Source organism: Nicotiana attenuata, unplaced genomic scaffold (assembly GCF_001879085.1).
Source record: "Nicotiana attenuata strain UT unplaced genomic scaffold, NIATTr2, whole genome shotgun sequence".
NCBI classification, from domain to species: Eukaryota; Viridiplantae; Streptophyta; class Magnoliopsida; order Solanales; family Solanaceae; genus Nicotiana; species Nicotiana attenuata.
The window spans coordinates 209,854-227,963 of NW_017671851.1; the positions used below are offsets into that span (position 1 = coordinate 209,854).

General features: G+C 39.0%; 1 protein-coding gene across 1 annotated transcript; it reads left to right on the forward strand.

Moving 5' to 3' along the window:
- The first annotated feature begins 12,938 nt into the window (after nt 1-12,938).
- LOC109210553 (50S ribosomal protein L3, chloroplastic) lies at nt 12,939-15,835 on the forward strand. The gene is made up of 2 exons (XM_019373980.1): nt 12,939-13,570; nt 15,407-15,835. The coding sequence occupies exons 1-2, from the start codon at nt 13,036-13,038 to the stop codon at nt 15,694-15,696; spliced, it is 825 nt and encodes a 274-aa protein (XP_019229525.1). The 5' UTR covers nt 12,939-13,035; the 3' UTR covers nt 15,697-15,835.
- Nucleotides 15,836-18,110: the final 2,275 nt, after the last annotated feature.

The following is an 18,110-nucleotide window of genomic DNA, read 5'->3' on the forward strand; positions in this document are numbered from 1 at the left end:
CGGCTTTGGCCAGACTTCTCCATCCATTTCTGCAAGTATGAGGGCTCCTCCTGTCAAAACCCGGTGAACCATGTATGGACCCTACCAGTTGGGAGAGAACTTCCCTTTGGCTTCATCTTGATGCGGAAAAATTTTCTTTAACACCAGCTGCCCCGGTGTGAACTGTCTTGGCTTGACTCTTTTGTTGAAGGCTCTGGACATTCTGTTCTGATAGAGTTGACCATGACAGACTGCATTCATTCTCTTTCCGTTTATAAGGGCTAATTGCTCATAACGACTTTTTACCCACTTTGCGTCGTCGAGCTCAGCTTCTTGTATGATCCTTAGGGAGGGAATTTCTACCTCAGCGGGAATGACAGCCTCTGTACCGTAAACCAGCATATAAGGGGTTGCCCAGGTTGATGTGCGGACTATGGTGCGGTGCCCTAGTAGAGTAAATGATAACTTCTCATGCCACTGTCTGTGATCCTTTATCATTTTCCTCAATATCTTCTTGATATCTTGTTGGCGGTTTCTACAGCTCCATTCATCTGAGGCATGTAGGCTGTGGAATTTTTGTGTTTGATCTTAAAGTTTTTGCACATAGCTTTCATCAAATCGCTATTGAGATTGGTGCCATTATCAGTAATGATCGACTCTGGAATTCTGAATCGACAAACAATGCGATCGCGGAAAAGGTCTACCACGACTTTCTTAGTCACTGCTTTGTAAGATGCTGCTTCGACCCATTTTGTGAAATAGTCGATGGCTACTAGGATAAACCTGTGTCCGTTGGAAGCGGCAGGCTCGATTGGTCCGATAACATCCATTCCCCAGGCGGCGAACGGCCACGGTGAGCTTGTTGTGTTGAGCTCCCTTGGAGGTACCTTTATCATGTCTGCATGTATCTGACAACGGTGGCATTTTCGGACATACTAGATGCAGTCCGTTTCCATGGTCATCCAAAAGTAACCAGCTCGGAGTATCTTCTTTGCTAAGACAAAATTGTTCATATGTGGACCACAGGTCCCAGCATGAATTTCTTCTAATAGCCTGGATGCTTCCTTTGCGTCGACACATCTCAATAATCCTAAATCGAGAATCCTCCTATACAGGATTCCTCCGCTGTGAAAGAAGTTGTTGGACAATCTCCGAAGTGTGCGTTTCTAAGTATGATTAGCAAGCTTCGGGTACTCTCCTTTTGCCAAATATTCCTTGATATCATGAAACCAAGGCTTTCCGTCTGCTTCCTCTTCGACATACGCACAGTAAGCTGGCTGATTATGGATTTTCACCGGAATTGGATCAATGAAATTCTTGTCGGGATGCTGTATCATAGATGATAGGGTAGCCAATGCATCGGCGAACTCATTCTGGATTCTGGGAACATGTTGGAATTCCGTCTTCGTGAACCTCTTTCTCAATTCCTGTACGTGATGTAGATACGGGAGTTTCTTGGAGTTTTGGGTTGCCCATTCTTCTCGTACCTGATGTATAAGTAAATCAGAATCTCCAATCACTAGCATCTCTTGCACGTTTATGTCAATGGCCATTATGAGCCCTAAGATGCAAGCTTCATACTCGGCCATATTGTTGGTGTAGGGGAACTTGAGTTTGGCGGACACTAGATAATGCTGACCGGTTTCTGATATCAAGACTGCTCCTATGCCAACTCCTTTGAAGTTTGCTGCTCCATCGAAGAACATTCTCCAACCGTCATAGGGTTCTGCAATGTCTTCTCCTATGAATGATACCTCTTCGTCAGGAAAATACGTTTTCAGGGGTTCGTATCCTCTATCCACGGGGTTTTCAGCAAGGTGGTCTGCCAGTGCCTGTCCCTTGACCGCTTCCTGAGTTACGTAAACAATGTCGAACTCACTCAACAGGATTTGCCACTTGGCTAGCTTGCCAGTGGGCATGGGCTTCTGAAAGATGTACTTCAAGGGATCCATTCTTGATATGAGATATGTAGTATAGGCATAGAAGTAATGTCTCAGCTTCTGAGCTACCCAAGTAAAGCACAACAGGTGCGTTCCAATAGAGAATACTGGGCCTCGTACGGGGTGAACTTCTTGCTGAGATAATAAATGGCTTGCTCCTTCCTTCATGTTTCATCATGCTGCCCCAGAACGCAGCCAAAAGCTCCATCTAACACTGCAAGGTAGAGTAATAAGGGTCTACCTGGCTCGGGCGAGACTAAGACTGGTGGTGTTGACAGGTACTCCTTGATTCTGTCGAAGGCCTTCTGGCAGTCCTCGGTCCATTTAGTGGCAGCGTCCTTTTTTAACATCTTAAAGATTGGCTCACAGATAACTATAGACTGTGCTATGAATTGGCTGCTGTAGTTAAGCCTCCCTAAGAAACTCATCACATCTTTCTTGTTCTTTGGCGGTGGTAGTTCTTGAATGGCTTTGACTTTCAATGGATCCAGTTCTATTCCTCGGCGGCTCACAATAAATCAAAGCAATTTCCCACCAGGAACCCCAAATGCACACTTTGCGAGGTTTAGTTTTAGGTTGTATCTCCGCAGTCTATTGAAGAACTTCCTCAGATCTTCTATGTGGTCACCGGCCTTCTTGGATTTGATAATAACATCATCCACGTATACCTCTATCTCCTTATGTATCATATCATGAAAGATGGTAGTCATGGCCCTCATCTAGGTGGCCCCTGCATTCTTCAGGCCGAATGGCATCATCTTGTAACAGTACATTCCCTACGGCGTAATAAATGCCATTTTCTCAGCATCTTCCTCATCCATCCAGATCTGATGATAACCAGCGAAGCAATCTACGAATGACTGTAGCTCATGCTTGGCGCAATTGTCAATCAGGATGTGTATATTTGGCAAAGGGAAATCGTCTTTTGAACTGGCCCGGTTGAGATCCCGGTAGTCAACATAGACTCTGACCTTCCCGTCCTTCTTTGGCGCTGGCACAATGTTGGCTAACCATGTCGGGTACTCAACCACCCCGAGAACCTTGGCTTTGATCTGCTTGGTGACTTCTTCCTTGATTTTCAAACTCATATCGGGCTTGCACTTCCTGAGCTTTTGCTTTACCGGTGGACACATTGGATCGGTTGGCAGTTTGTGAGCCACAATAGACATATCCAGACCAGTCATGTCATCATACGACCAGGCGAATATGTCCTCATACTCCTTTAGAAATTCTGTGTATTCTTTCTTTTCTGATAGCGATAGGTGAATGCTGATCTGTGTTTCCTTGGCGTTTTCTGTATCTCCCAGGTTGACAATTTCGGTCTCGTCCAGGTTGGACTTAGATCTGTTCTCAAAATTCTCAACTTCTTTGACAATCTCATCAGGTATGTCATCATCCTCTGAATCAATGTCCGTTTATTGCGTTGTCTCATTACATGTCACAGTCTTGGCTCATCAAGATAAGTAATAGTAATGCTGTATTGGTAAAGTAAGGAGAGAAAATGGTAGCAATTAATATTAGTTCATAAGAAAAATGCTTTTGATAAAGTGAATAATTATTTTGAACATCGAAGATCTTATTGCGGGAATTGAAAAATGCGAAAAGAAAATCATTTAGTAAATAAGCAGTGAATAATGCTTGTTTTAGCCTTGCTACCCCGAGGCTCGTCGGGCTCTGGTTGTCCTGATGCTCCGATTCTTGAGACGTGCCCCTCTGCTCACAGAACGTATGGAAGGGCCTTCCTTCCCCTCCTCCTCGAGAATAACACAACAGTCCATATCACTGTCCTCTAGAAACAAGTTCTTCACTGCTGCAACTGCTTCTTCTTCATCCGACCCGTAAATAACGTCGACCTGTTGGAAGGTCTGCTTCAGATGCTGTATTGGCTGCTCTAGTGGGTAGTAAGGACCGCGCCATGGTGGTGACCAGTTATTGAATTCTTCCCAGGTGTATTCATATCCCAAACCTAAGGTAGTGCCATGTTTCTTGCTTTTAACAGGACTAAGAGGAGGAGTGGGTGGAGGGCCCCTGGATCTTGTGAAATAAGATGATGATGCCAGAGTGCACGAACTAACCTTTGGGGAGGGGAAATAATAAAAAACGGAAATAAAAACAAAAGGTAATCAAGTTAGTGAGGATTATAAAAGGTATTGCGATATTTAAACACATAGTGCGGGAATGTAAAGCGTGTCCTAATTTGGGAACCTCTTTGTGCCCGAGGTAGGCCTAGCGACAAAATGATTTGGAGAACTTAGAATGCTAAATGCTTCATTTCATAATATGAGAACAGACGAATCCCAAAACGATACTGAAACAATGATAAAAATGAGTTACAATTGGCACTTGGCCTTATTACATTTAGAAAGAGAGTAAGCCTAAATCTATTTGGTTCTAGGAGGGCCTTCCTCATGTTGAATGTTCTCGTTGATCAAACCCTCCAGCTCGCGTAGGCTCATTAGTAAGAACGCCTTCGCTAGATGTCCTTCTTCGTTTCCCTCAGCGCTCTGGCAGTCGTTGACTATTTTCCTCACTTTTCCTTCCAATTCTAACAGGCTGTATTCTAGATAATCTAGCTTTTCGTTAGTCTTGACGGCCCTTTCTTTCCATTCATTGATTTGATCATCCGATGGAAGATTCCTCCACCAATCTAGCAAGAGTAAGGGTATGTTAACCATTCCGAAGCTGGGGACCTCGTGCCTCATCTCTGCAAAACAAAAGGGTTACACCTTACCCCCACCAGACTCGACTATTTATACATTTATGATCAGCATATCGGCATTTAGTTCTCCAAATAAATGCACAGAACATGATAACGTCCGTTTGGGTTTAGGGAAACCCAGACGACTTTTGGACAACGCTATCTTAAAGGATCATTATGTGGACAACATAACTGACCCGGCTAGGTTTGACCATGATGCATGCACAATTTAAATAGAGTAAGGTTTCTATGGGGTTCTAGACTGGTACCCTTGAGCGGACGACTCAAGGGGGAAGGCACGGAACTGTCGACTGCACAGCTGATCCACTAGTTTTACCGCAAATAAGCCTTTCCGAATTTAGGGGGTAATGATATAGGAAGGGCGCAACCACTCATCAAGCGTTGCTATAGTATTTGTTTGGAACGAGTGGAGTATGATGTTGAGCATGATTATGCAGTAATTAAAAGCATGTTGTCATGTATTTGCACGTTAAGAAAGCGATAAATTCAGCAGTTTTATAATTTAAAGCAGCAGTAAAGGAAGGAAACAAGAAAGATACGTCAGTTGCTCTTGAAGAAGAAATTAAACGCTTAAAAGAATTAAACAAATAATTGCATAAATTCACAAAAAAATGGTCTGAAATGGTAAAAAGCTAAGGATCCCCAGCAGAGTCGCCATGTTGTCGCGCCCCTTTTTTTCCTTTCCTCGCGGAGGGAATCGGGTTTATGACATTTTGGTTGGGACAACTCATTCCTTTTGGGAAAGGGGGTTTGCATTTTTTGAAGAGTAGCCACCTAACGATTTAAGGTGCGTTAGGGCACCTATAAGGTTCATCTATAACTACGTTTGATAACCAGAGATAGGGTAAGGGCTTGAAATTATCCTAAGGAGAAGGTGTTAGGCACTCCTCAGGATCCACTAGTGTGGTTCCCGGCCAGACAGTTTTTTGTGAATTTGTACAATTAGCAAGTAAGCAAGTATGGCTCAAATAGTAGGGGATTTAAGTTTAAACACACAAATGTTTGAAAGACAACGAGATTTTGAAAAGGATTATAATCTAAGCATGTTCATGAATGTAAAGAGGGGTGTCCTAGGTTTGTTTGTAATATGGATCACATCAGTACAATGCCCAATAATCACTCCTTAGAAAAGGGGCTACGCGTGGCATTAGCGCACTGGTCATCATATCCATATCTACCCTTTCCCGCCCCGTGAAGGTAATTAAAGCGAAGGTTGGTCTCGACCCCTATCGCATGTTGTTACCCGTCCCTTCCTATCTGTCCCGGAGGAATTTAGGACTCCTATCCTATAAGAAGGAGGTTCTAGGCAGACCCTCATGTTTAAAGGCAAAATACTAAGGCCACATACAATAACAAGTAGGACTTCAATTAACGGGAGCATGGAAGACAAACGAAAGGCTCAAATGTACCTCCACAGGTAATACACATAGACAGCGTGACTCATACACACTTAAAGTCTGAATTTAAATCCTATGCATGGTATCTAAGTGATAATAGCAGAACCAGATTTATCACATGACTCAGAAAAGAAGTCCGAATCAGGCTTGCCTACTGATTTTAACAGTTGATAATTAGACACTATTCACAGAGATGATTCTGGTTTTATTTAAAGTTGATTACCTAAGACTTGCCTAGGCGTAAGATAGTATGCGGCAGTTATTCAGAATAATTAAAAGACAGTTTGGAAATTGTTTTATCCTTGGAGCATGCTATTCTAGTTGATACGAATGCAGAGATTATTACCAGTTATTCTGAACAGGATAATCAAGTGTGAAGCTGTTTTTACCTCTTTTATAACCAGCAGTTTACACTAAGTGTGAATGCGAGCGTGGATAAGATCCTAAAACATGGTATCTAAGATGCATGTATAAAGCTCATGTTGATTTGTATGCAGCATTTCCTAAAGCAGGATTTCTAAATGCATAAAAAAGATTCCAGGATTTCCTAAGAGCAGAATGCACATGGCAGCGTAGAACATAATAATAAGGTGCTAATTATTAGCAGATTTTAACACATGATTTTGTAAGGGTGCACATGCTGAAACAATAAACATGAGGCCTAAGAACATGATTTCTAATGCATGTATAAACCCTAAGCATGGTTTCTATTGCGCAATTAGGAACATAAACCTAATAACATATTTTTCTACCCTTAACAGCTATGGCATGCATATTTACCCCATCCCTTTCACTAGCCAACCCTAATACTTGTTTACAACAAGTTATTACAGACCAACATTAGAACGAATTACATAAGTAGCAATGAAAATAAGAAGTTACACTATAGGAAGCCTGATTAGGACTTCCTCCTTAAGTTACGTAATAAATCACTTCAAGTGCCAAGCTTTCCCTCATATCTAGGTGTGTCGGAGTTCCCTAAGGACCTCAAGGGATCCTGGGCAGTGCTCACACCCAGATTTCATAGCCAAGACAGAGTAAGTGCAGTGTGGAAAGGCCAACTTTCATGTGTCCAAGTTCAGAGGGAGCTCAAGGGTCCCAAGGCAAGGCTCACACAAAAGGGGCAGAACCTAGTATTCTAAGAGTATAGTGAAGGTGCAGAACACATGTTTGAAAGGAGTTCGTTTAAAAACTGGATTGACAAGTCCATTTTGAAAGCAATCAGTAACAGAGATGATTAAAAGCAGTTGTAGTAGTAAACAAAACTCAAACACCTTAAGGTGGGATCACACACAGAATCAGTAGTCACACAGGGGATCAAGGGATTTGGGGATACACAGACATTTGAATGTAAACACATAACCCCAGCAAGGGTCTTAGGACTTGTTTGGACATGCTCAGCAATAATTGATACTGGCATAATCACAAACCAGTCAGAAAGAACATAAACACATGGAGGGGATAGGGATTCGGGATTCATAAGATGGTAAGTACACAGTAAGTGATTGATAAGGCATGCTTTGAAACACACATAAGGGAATGCATTAATCCAAAGGAAAGGGGAGATATAATAGCATGCTAGTAATGTAACTGAACTATAGGTGTCACAATAGAACTACAAGTAGAAGTAGACCAGCAATGAGAGAAACTGAAACAATAAGAGAAGCATGTTGTTGTTAAGGCTTTAAAATTAAACTAGGACATACCAGTTAAGGAAGCAAAGTGCAGAAAAGTAAAGCAAGTAGAATTCCACAGTCTAGCCTTGGCTTTCAGCCGGCTAGACAAGCAGTAGCACAAGTTGTAGGGAAAGAAGAGAGAGTTTGAGTGTGTATGTGTGTGTTCTGAACTTATTGTTCGTGTCTTGTTATGGAAGACTTATGGTATTTATAACTTTGAAAAATAGGTAGCAATTAAGGTAACAAGTAAAAGTTCAGCACAAATATGGAAGTAATCACAATTAGAATCCCATTAATACAAGTACTCCCCTTTAAACAAGGAATTACAGCTTAACGGATACTAACAGGGATAACTTAAGGAAAGAAAATCAGTTTGAGAAAGATTGGTTTTTACCATATAAGGTGTAGTAAAAGTATAGAGTATAAGTACAAAATATACTTAATTTGAGGAAAGGATTCAGCAAGAATGAAGCACCACAGTAAATAAGGGAATGGAATCAATTAACTTAAAAAACCGAGTAAAATTTTAGGGATATAAGAAAATCTTGCAATCAAACGGTAATTTAAGGAAATCAGGATCAATCAAGAGGGAGTCGTGATTTTGCACTCGACATATAAATAGAGAAGAATGAACAGGCGTATCAGACATGCAAGGTCAGCTATATCGATAAAAGGAAACAAGAGAGGAATAAACTAGATGAACATAATCACAAAGAAGTGACACGAGTAGGATGAGGACTCAGTAGCAAAAGAACCCACTCGAAGCATGGTAATCAGCAAAGTCAGGTAGTCATGGCTACACATAGACCAGCATGAAGAAATCAGTCTAACACATAACAACAGATAAAGGATATCAAACCAACACACATAAACAAGCAAAGAAAGTCTTTAAACCTCACAGTAACAAGTGAAGAAAATCTTTAAGAAATTAGGGTTTTAACAGAGTTGAGTTAAAAAGCGGTAAGTACTCAGAATCAGTCAAGATAAATAAAGAAAAAGGGTCTAACCATAAAGAACTCAATCGAAACATGTATACATACAAAATAAACAAAGACAGTTCCAGAACTCCGGATAAAACCAAAAATACTTAGGGTTTTCAACATGATAAATCAGGTAGAAGAAAAACACAAACAAACCGTTAAACATAGTAAAATCATATGATAATACTGAAAATCAGAGGAGAAGTCTTTTAAAAGAGGTTAAGAAAACCCTAATCTTGAAGACGGAGAGTCACTTTGAAAAAATCGGGAAAAACCTTTGAGGAAAACACAAAAGGTTCATAATATACACAGATCTAAGACAGATCTGAAAGAAAATCGGAAAATCTTTGAAGTTAGGGTTTCGGAGAACCTAGAGAAAGTGAGAAAACCTTGAAAAGATACTGGTTTAGCCGGAAAAAGTCATAGATCTTACTCGAACGGCCATGGATGGCCGGAAAATGGCGTGGGAAACCATGGGAGGCGAGTGAACCGCCTCTGGTTCACTTGAAGGCCTCAAAACGATGAAACACATTCAAGAGGAAGCCATGAGGCTGGTAGGTGGTGAGACCACCATGGATTCAGGCAGGGAGATGGCCGGAGAAGATGGATAAGGTTCATCGGAGAGGAGGGGGAGGGGAGAAGGTTCTAGAGAGAACCAGAGATAGAGAGAGAGAGAGATGAGAGTTGGTTGAGTGAAGAATGAGTGGGTTTGGGGGGGGGGGGTCAGTTTGGGCTTAATTTTGGAAGGGGGAATGGGGACCGTTGATCTGAATGATCAAGGGTCACAACTGAATGGGGTAGGCGGGCTGGGTTTGGGCTTGGGTCCGATGGGTTTTCCAATTGGGTTGGGGGNAGACCACCATGGATTCAGGCAGGGAGATGGCCGGAGAAGATGGATAAGGTTCATCGGAGAGGAGGGGGAGGGGAGAAGGTTCTAGAGAGAACCAGAGATAGAGAGAGATCTAGAACCAGAGATAGAGAGAGAGAGAGATGAGAGTTGGTTGAGTGAAGAATGAGTGGGTTTGGGGGGGGGGGGTCATTTGGGTTTAATTTTGGAAGGGGGAATGGAGACCGTTGATCTGAATGATCAACGGTCACGATTGAATGGGGTAGGTGGGTTGGATATGGCTTGGGTTTGGGCTTGGGTCCAGTGGGTTTTCCAATTGGGTTGGGGGTCTGTTTGATATAGGTTAGATTGGAAAGCCAATTTTGGCTATAAGTTAAATAGCCATTTTTTCCCATTTAATTTGTAGAAAATAGTAGATAATTTCTAAAAATAATTTAAAAATGCTAAAATGATTTACAGTACATAATTAGTAAATTAAAAATACAGGATCCAATTTTATGCATATAAAACCTAATTTAACCTTAAAAGGGCTAATATTGCAATTATGTGCAATTTAGCTTTGAAAAATACTAAATGTGATTATAAAAATATGTAAAAATTACCTTTGCCATGTTTTGGCATAAATATAGAAATCAAATAGATGAATTATCAAAAATAATAATTTTGGAATTAATTACTGGGGATTTTACGAATAAAAAGGGAGGAAATAAACAAATTTAACACCTCTAAAATTATGAAAAAATAATAAAACACTTGGACAAGCTTACATATGCACATATATGCTATTTTGAAGGTATTTTGCATATTGAAAAAAATATATAGGGAAAAATTGGGTATCAACAATGGGGAGATTGATGAAGATATCACACATCGTATTGGGGCGGGATGGATGAAATGGAGACTTGCTTCCGGTGTTTTGTGTGACAAGAAGGTGCCACCGAAACTTAAAGGGTAAATTCTACAGAGTGGTGGTCAGACCAACGATGTTGTATGGGGCTGAGTGTTGGCCAATCAAGATCGCTCATGTCCAGAAGATGAAGGTAGCAGAGATGAGGAGGATGTTGAGATGGATGTGCGGACACACCAGCTTAGATAGGATTGGAAATGAGGTTATTCGCGGCAAAGTGGGTATCGCCCCTATTGAGGACAAGATGCGGGAAGTGCGGCTTAGGTGATTTTATCATGTGAGGAGGAGGAGAACAAACGCCCCGGTGAGAAGGTGTGAGAGGTTGACATTGGAGGGTCTCCTAAGAAGAGGTGGGGAGAGGTGATTAGGCAAGACATGGCACAGCTTCAGCTGACCGAGGACATGACCCTTGATAGGAAGGTATGGAGGTCGAGGATTAGGGTAGTAGAGTAGGTAGTCTAGAGTATTCATAACAGTAGTATTGACGCACAGTCTCGCTTTCTGTTGGTAGTAGATTTTTATGACTAACCGTTGTTTTCTTTCATTGTCGATCACCTTACTGTCTTGTTATTTTTATTCTTCTTTTGTATGGCTTTTTGGTACTGTCCTTTCTTATCTATATTTTTATTATTGTGGTGCTTATACTTTCCTGAGCCGAGGGTCTATTGGAAACAGCCTCTCTATTCTCACAAGGTAGGGGTAAGGTCTGCGTACACATTATCCTCCCCAGACCCCACGATGTGGGATAATACTGAGTATGTTGTTATTATTGTTGTTGTAGCTGCCAGGTACTAGAGTCANTTTTCAATACAAAAATAGTAAATACAATAACAAAAGACTCGATATTACTGTACAAAACTAGAAGGTAAAAGACAACATAAAAAGAAAAACAAACTCAAAACATAAAAAGAAAAATCTCCTTAAGCAACTCCTGAATGATCCTGACTGGATGGTCTCGGGGTGTCTGTCATGCTCAAACTCCGGTAAGTAGATCCACACCTGTATGACAAAACTTTAAACCAACACTATGTGAGACAATAATACTCCCTACTGGACATATGCAAGACATGATTTATTTTTGCAAAATGGCTTTATTTGGCCTAAAGGTGGCTAGAAGTGCAAAATTTGGCTAAGACCCTGCAAAGCAAAGAACCTAAGATTGACTAGGAAGACCGTACCCTATGTGGGTTGCCTGCGTATCACGCCCCGGAAAGACGAGAATCAGGTATGCGTAGCTTTTGTTAGTTAAATTTCACATATATTAAATGGATTGTTATTTAATCTATATGTTTACTACAAATTCTTTTCATCTATAAAATTTTGTAATGATATTAGAAAAATCACAAAAATGGTAGAATCATGAAAAGTTTGTTATTTAGTATAGATTGATTTTTTTCTATAGTATAAATTATGACATGAATATTTAATTATATATTAACTGTTTAACAACCGCAGGAGACTTGGACTAATATACTAGTAGTAAAATAATTAGAGGAAGTTACAATTAGTTTCTTCATTAGTCTTTGCTGATTATGTATATATACATTTGCTTATCAATTAAACATTAAAGATGATTATTTTCTCAAACCATCTTCTACTCTCTTAGAAGCTTCTCGAGCACTTAAATGGCATTTGGACATAAGAATTGTAAATTTTCGGGAAAATGTGAAATTTTTTTTTAGGTGAAAATGGTATTTGAAAATTAGAGTTGTGTTTGGACATGAATATAATTTTGGTTTTTTTTTTTGAAGTTTTGTGAGCGATCTGAGTAAAAAATTTGAAAAACAACTTTTTGGAGATTTTTAAATTTTCGAAAATAATTCCAAAATCTATCTTCAAGTGAAAATTTGAAAATTTATGACGACAAATTATTTTCGGAAAAAAGTAATTTTTTTTTAAATTTTTTTTTTAATGTCCAAACGGGCTTTTAAGCTCAAAACTCTGATGTCTTCCTCCATATTTTAGCCAAAAAAACATAAAAGATGGTGCGTGGTGTTCCCAAAGCATACCATCTAAACTCATTTCTTCTTTCCCTATGTTTTACAGAATAAAGAAATCAAAATAAATATATATTTGTACCTGATTTAGTTATTATAATCTTGATAATTTATATAGTTTGATTTAAATACCGTATAACTATTTATTTTACTATGTTCATTTATACAAAATAAATATACATTTTCAGAGCTAATTGGAGTGAAATCAAAATAAAAACATGTTACCTACATTAGAAGGAAAATGATTTTTTTTTTAAAAAAGTACAAGGTGCAAATAGAAAAATAGTTTGAAAACTGCAAAATCTAAATCAACACATTTTAATGAAGGAATATGATAAAGGGCAAAAAGTAAATATAAGGTGGAAATGAAAAAATAGTTTCGAAATGCAAAATCCAAACAAAAACATGTTACCTACATTAGAAGGAAAATGATAAAGAAAAGAAAAAGTAGAAGGTGCAAATAAAAAAACAAAGTTTCAAAATGCAAAGAAACAATGATAAATCTCAAATCATCCTCTCTTTCCCCATCTTCTACTGGATAAGGAAACCCAAAAACAGAGCCCTTTCTCCTTCTCCTCTCCCCTCTCTCAGCCATGTCGCTCTCTTCTTTCTCCACAATTCCCACCGCCAAATTCCGCCTCAAAACCACCCCATTAACCCTCCATTCTCCATTCCTCCACCGTCTCCCACTCCGCGCCCTCAAAACCCACAAACCCACTTCACTCCACATCTCAAAATCCTCAATCTCCGCATCACTCGAAGCCGGAGTTGGCGTAATGGCAACAAAACTCGGAATGATGAGCTTCTTCGAGGAATCAGGAACAGTTGTGCCTGTAACAGTTGTTGGGTTTCGAGAAGGCAATATTGTTACTCAGATTAAAACTGAGGCTACTGATAGATACAACGCTGTACAAGTCGGGTATCGACGTGTTAGGGATAGAAAGCTTACTAAACCCGAAATGGGGCATCTTGAAAAGTCTGGGATTATTCCTCTCCGCCATTTGCAGGAGTTTAGGCTGCAGTCTATTGATGGGTTTGAGGTTACGCAAAAGCTTGATTTTGGTGAGCTCTTTAAAGAGGGTGATTTGGTGGATGTCTCCGGTACAACTATTGGAAAAGGATTTCAAGGTATATAAATGTGTTTCTACATATATTAATTTGATAAGTAAAAGTTCATTTGGAAATTCAATTCAATTATTCACTCTATTCCATTTTATGTGACACATTTACTATTTGGAGAGTCAAAAGAAGTTTTCTTTGACCATGTTTTTTTGCAAATACTTTTTAAATATTTTGAATTGCTAACCGTAGTTTCTGAATATGTAAATTTTATTTCAAAACATTTTAAAATTCTATGTCCGGATACACATGGAAAATTAGTCAGCTTGACCTCCAAACTGTGTCACATAAAGTGAAACGGAGGGACTAGATTTTTCTGTCTAAACTGGAATTCCCAGTTTGTTCGTGTACAAGCTGAATTCTCCTGAAAAATGTGTTTTTGAAGTTGCATTGTTTAACTAAATTTAGATACTAAGTTATGAATTTAATTTTATATATAGATTGTGTTAAGACCTTTTACACTATCAGTGTAGTTTAACTTGCAATAGTAGGTAAACCAATTATCAATGCCGGTTTAAGTCCATACTGTTATGTATTCTGAAGTACTAGGCTTGGCAGCATTTTGGATAAACTAGACTAAGAGTTACAATTGACCTAGGATTTATGTTTTGTGATTAGTATCTGATTATCAGTGAACTCTTGGTCCTGATATATAGAATATATGATCTGTCACAAGTGAATTTTTAGTAGAGAAACTTGTACTGTTAGAGAATCTAAATTCTTGAATAATGGGTTAAAATGGATAAATCCTAATTCATATATTCAACCCCGGCTAGCTTGGGATTGAGGCGTTGTTGTCGTTCTAAAGAGAACTATCCTTTGATTTTAGTAGTGTGGTACATCTAAAAGTACCCGGTCTTTGGTTTTGCATTTGTTAAAATTTGCATTTCATTATGTCATTGTAATTCATGTATGTACTCCTTAAACCATAATAGTATTTGTTTGTATTTTTAAGATGCAATATATTACTACATAACATATGCAAATATGATGTTTTTTACCTATTCATAGATCTACTTGATATGTCTATTACATAAGCTACATTATAGTAGCTGCCCTCTCCATGTGGCATGGCTCCAGCACTTCAAATAAGTTTCTTGATGCTGGATGATACCACCAGTGTTATCAAAGGCGAAAAGCGCAAAAAAGCTCTAAGGTCCGTGGGGGCTTTAAGCGCAAAGCGCAAATAAAGCGTGGGCTTTAATGAAAAAAGGCGCAACGGGAGAAAAAGTAAAAGTATGCATAGTAGTCCAAGACTAATCATTATAAGCATGAATAACAAATATCTGGACAAAGAAATTGAAAAAAAAATCATGATAAAGTGAAATATCAATTGTTTAAGGTCGCTTTTTAGGATTATACTTATTGGCAAGGAAAGTATGCGTTAGAGCTTTAATGTGACACTAAAGCGCCCACAAAGCGAGGCGAAGCGCTCAACGTGTTTTGAGCCTCTTCAGGGCTTAAGCGCGCCTTTGACAATACTGGATGCCACACAGTACATTCATATGTGTAAATGTGTCGATAGGAATTATCAGCTTTTCACGTCTTACAGTTTCCTGAAATACAAGCTAACCTTCTTCTGATAACCTGAATAGTTGTTTGAAGTATCATCTGGAAGAGACATCCATACCTTGCATGTATTGAAATCGATACAGGCAGTTATTTGGGTTCTCTATTGGTGGCTGTCTACCTATAGCAAGCAACTTCATCTCAGATTTGAATCACTTTTATAACACTTGTGAAAGCAAGTTCTCTTATCTATTGATGGATAAGTGCATAATAAATCCATTGGATCCTCGTATCTTGTTATGTTCTGTTTTTCATTGTTGAGAATACTGCTTCCAGGTGGTATAAAGAGGCATAACTTCAAGAGGGGTCAAATGACTCACGGATCAAAGAGTCATAGACAACTTGGATCAATTGGTGCTGGGACAACCCCCGGGCGTGTATACAAGGGAAAGAAAATGCCTGGAAGAATGGGAGGCACAAAGAGAAAGATCAGAAAGCTCAAGATTGTGAAGATCGATGATCAACTCAACATTATAATGATCAAAGGAGCTCTTCCTGGTAAGCCAGGAAATCTTTTGCGAATTGCTCCAGCCAAGATTGTAGGCAAAAATATCCCCAAGAACTAGTTTCTCTATATTTCAAGTGATCATGTAATTTTATTCTTTTAGAATATGTAGCTTCGAAATTTTGCTAATTGCATAGGCTGGATAAACATTTCACCTTCAAGTTCTATTTGTCGGATTTCTGGCTAAAACTCATTCTTTACATTTTCAGTGTCTTGTGTGTATGAGCACACTCAGTAGGCATAGATAATTATATGGGGAACGACAGCGAGTGATGCACTGTCATGTCCATATACGCATTGTAGTTGGGAATAAGTACAGTAATAGTTCACTTGATGGGGAACGAGAGATTAGCTGAATGGTGATTCGCTTGACAGGGTAAGATTAGCTGAATAATGTGGTGAGTTCGTCAGGTATCGGTACAGCTCCAAATTATTTTGTTTGTCGTGACGGCAATAATAGCTTCTTTTCAAATATCGCATTTGTTTTACAACAATTCTCGTGCAATTTTCATGTGAACACAAAAATATAAGGAGCAGCAATCTGTAGGGTAATACAAATATCTCGATGATCAAGGCACTGCGATTTAGGAGTTAGCATGGCTGCTCAAGTTATGCGGCCCTCCTTTAGATTTCCAGAATGTATGATTATACATTTGGAAAATTAGATAGGTAAGGCATTAACTAAGGGGCGTACATAGGTCTAACTTAATTCGGATTTTGCAATTATCAAACCAAATCAATTGTCGGGTTTTCATCTTCTTTTCTTAGGGTGTATATAAGTCGAGTTTTTTTTGGGGGCTTTCTCGGGGTTTTTTCGGGGTAAACTATTCATAGCACAAAACATATAACTTGTGCTTCAAATATCTCTTTAATCTTTGTAAGATACAACTATATAAGATGTTTTCTAAGAAAATAACACAAAATATGAGATGAGTCATGGCACTGTACTAAAATATTCGACAATAAAGATAATGAAATTGCATAAAATAAATATTGCTAATTAATAAGCCATAATGAAAATGATCATAATTTTAAAGTACAAAGTCATCATGCTAAAATAAGTAAGGTTAGTACCCACTCGCCCCATATGTAACCAAGGAGAGGAATATTTGAGTCCATTACTCAAATGGTCACTCAACTATCCCGAATTATCTTCTAAAGTCACTTTACTTTCTTTTGTAACAACAATGTCACTGAACTATGCCTATTTGTCACGACCCAAACCGATGGGCCGCGACGGGCACCCGGTATCTTACTCAACCGAGTACCAACGTTACGTATCTTTTCATGTCATACTATCATAAATAACTGAGCCGGAGAGGCTGCCGTGAAATAGGTAGAATACAACAGGTAATGCCAACTTATACATAAGACGTATGGGCCTCTAAGACCAAAATAACCACTTGAACATTGAACATAGGCCGACAAGGCCATACAATCTTTTACGTACATGACATCTGTCTATAAGCCTCTAAGAATACAAATTTTCATAAAGGTCGGGACAGAGTCCCGCCATACCAAACAATACACAACTAACTCATACTAACCAAACAAGCAACTCCGAAGTAAATGGAGCACACCAACATCTTCCGCTGAGCTGATAGCCTACTTGGAGGGCTCTCGACCTGTCTATCGGGACCTGCGGGCATGAAACGCAGCGTCCCCAGGCAAAAAGGGACGTCAGTACGAATAATGTAATGAGTATGTAAGGCATATAAATAAGTACATAACAGACATGGAGGAGATATATATAGTAAATGACTCCACCTGTAAGTCTAAATAACTTTGTAAATCATGAAATAATTATAGTATCATGTATATGCGTATGAATGTCATGTCGTGCATAGGTACATGTGTCATAACATCATCAGCCTCTGAGGGCATCCCATCATATCATCTTGGCCACTATGGACAAAATCATAAATGTATACCAGCTGATCCGGTGGTGGTGCGCCTACAACGCCATAACCTTTTCCATATCCCATATACATATATATACATACATATATACGCGTATATAACGCCATCTGATCATGGGTCAATGTACATGAATGCAATGCATGAAAAGTACATTAATAAAATCTCTTGGAGTGTCATAAGACCATTATGACTTTGAATAATATCATGAAGTAAACCTTTTTTTTCAACTTACGTATTTTTCTGAGACCCATGAACAGATGATAGAATAATATGACACATGGGAGAATAAGAATATACACATCTCTGGCATTTCTAAGAATAGAGTAATTTATGGAAGTTGTGTATTTGCTCGTTTCATTTGCATCGTAAGGATCATGCCAAAAGAAAGAAGGGATAGCCTTAACATAACTGGAGTAGGAAAACTCCGTATAATATTCTTGGCGAAGATTGCACAGTACTCTTCTAGAAGCGCAAAATTCCACGCTGCTATTATTCCAACAAATTCTCGTTGGAAAATTTGCTTCTATTCCAACAAATATATATATATATATATAT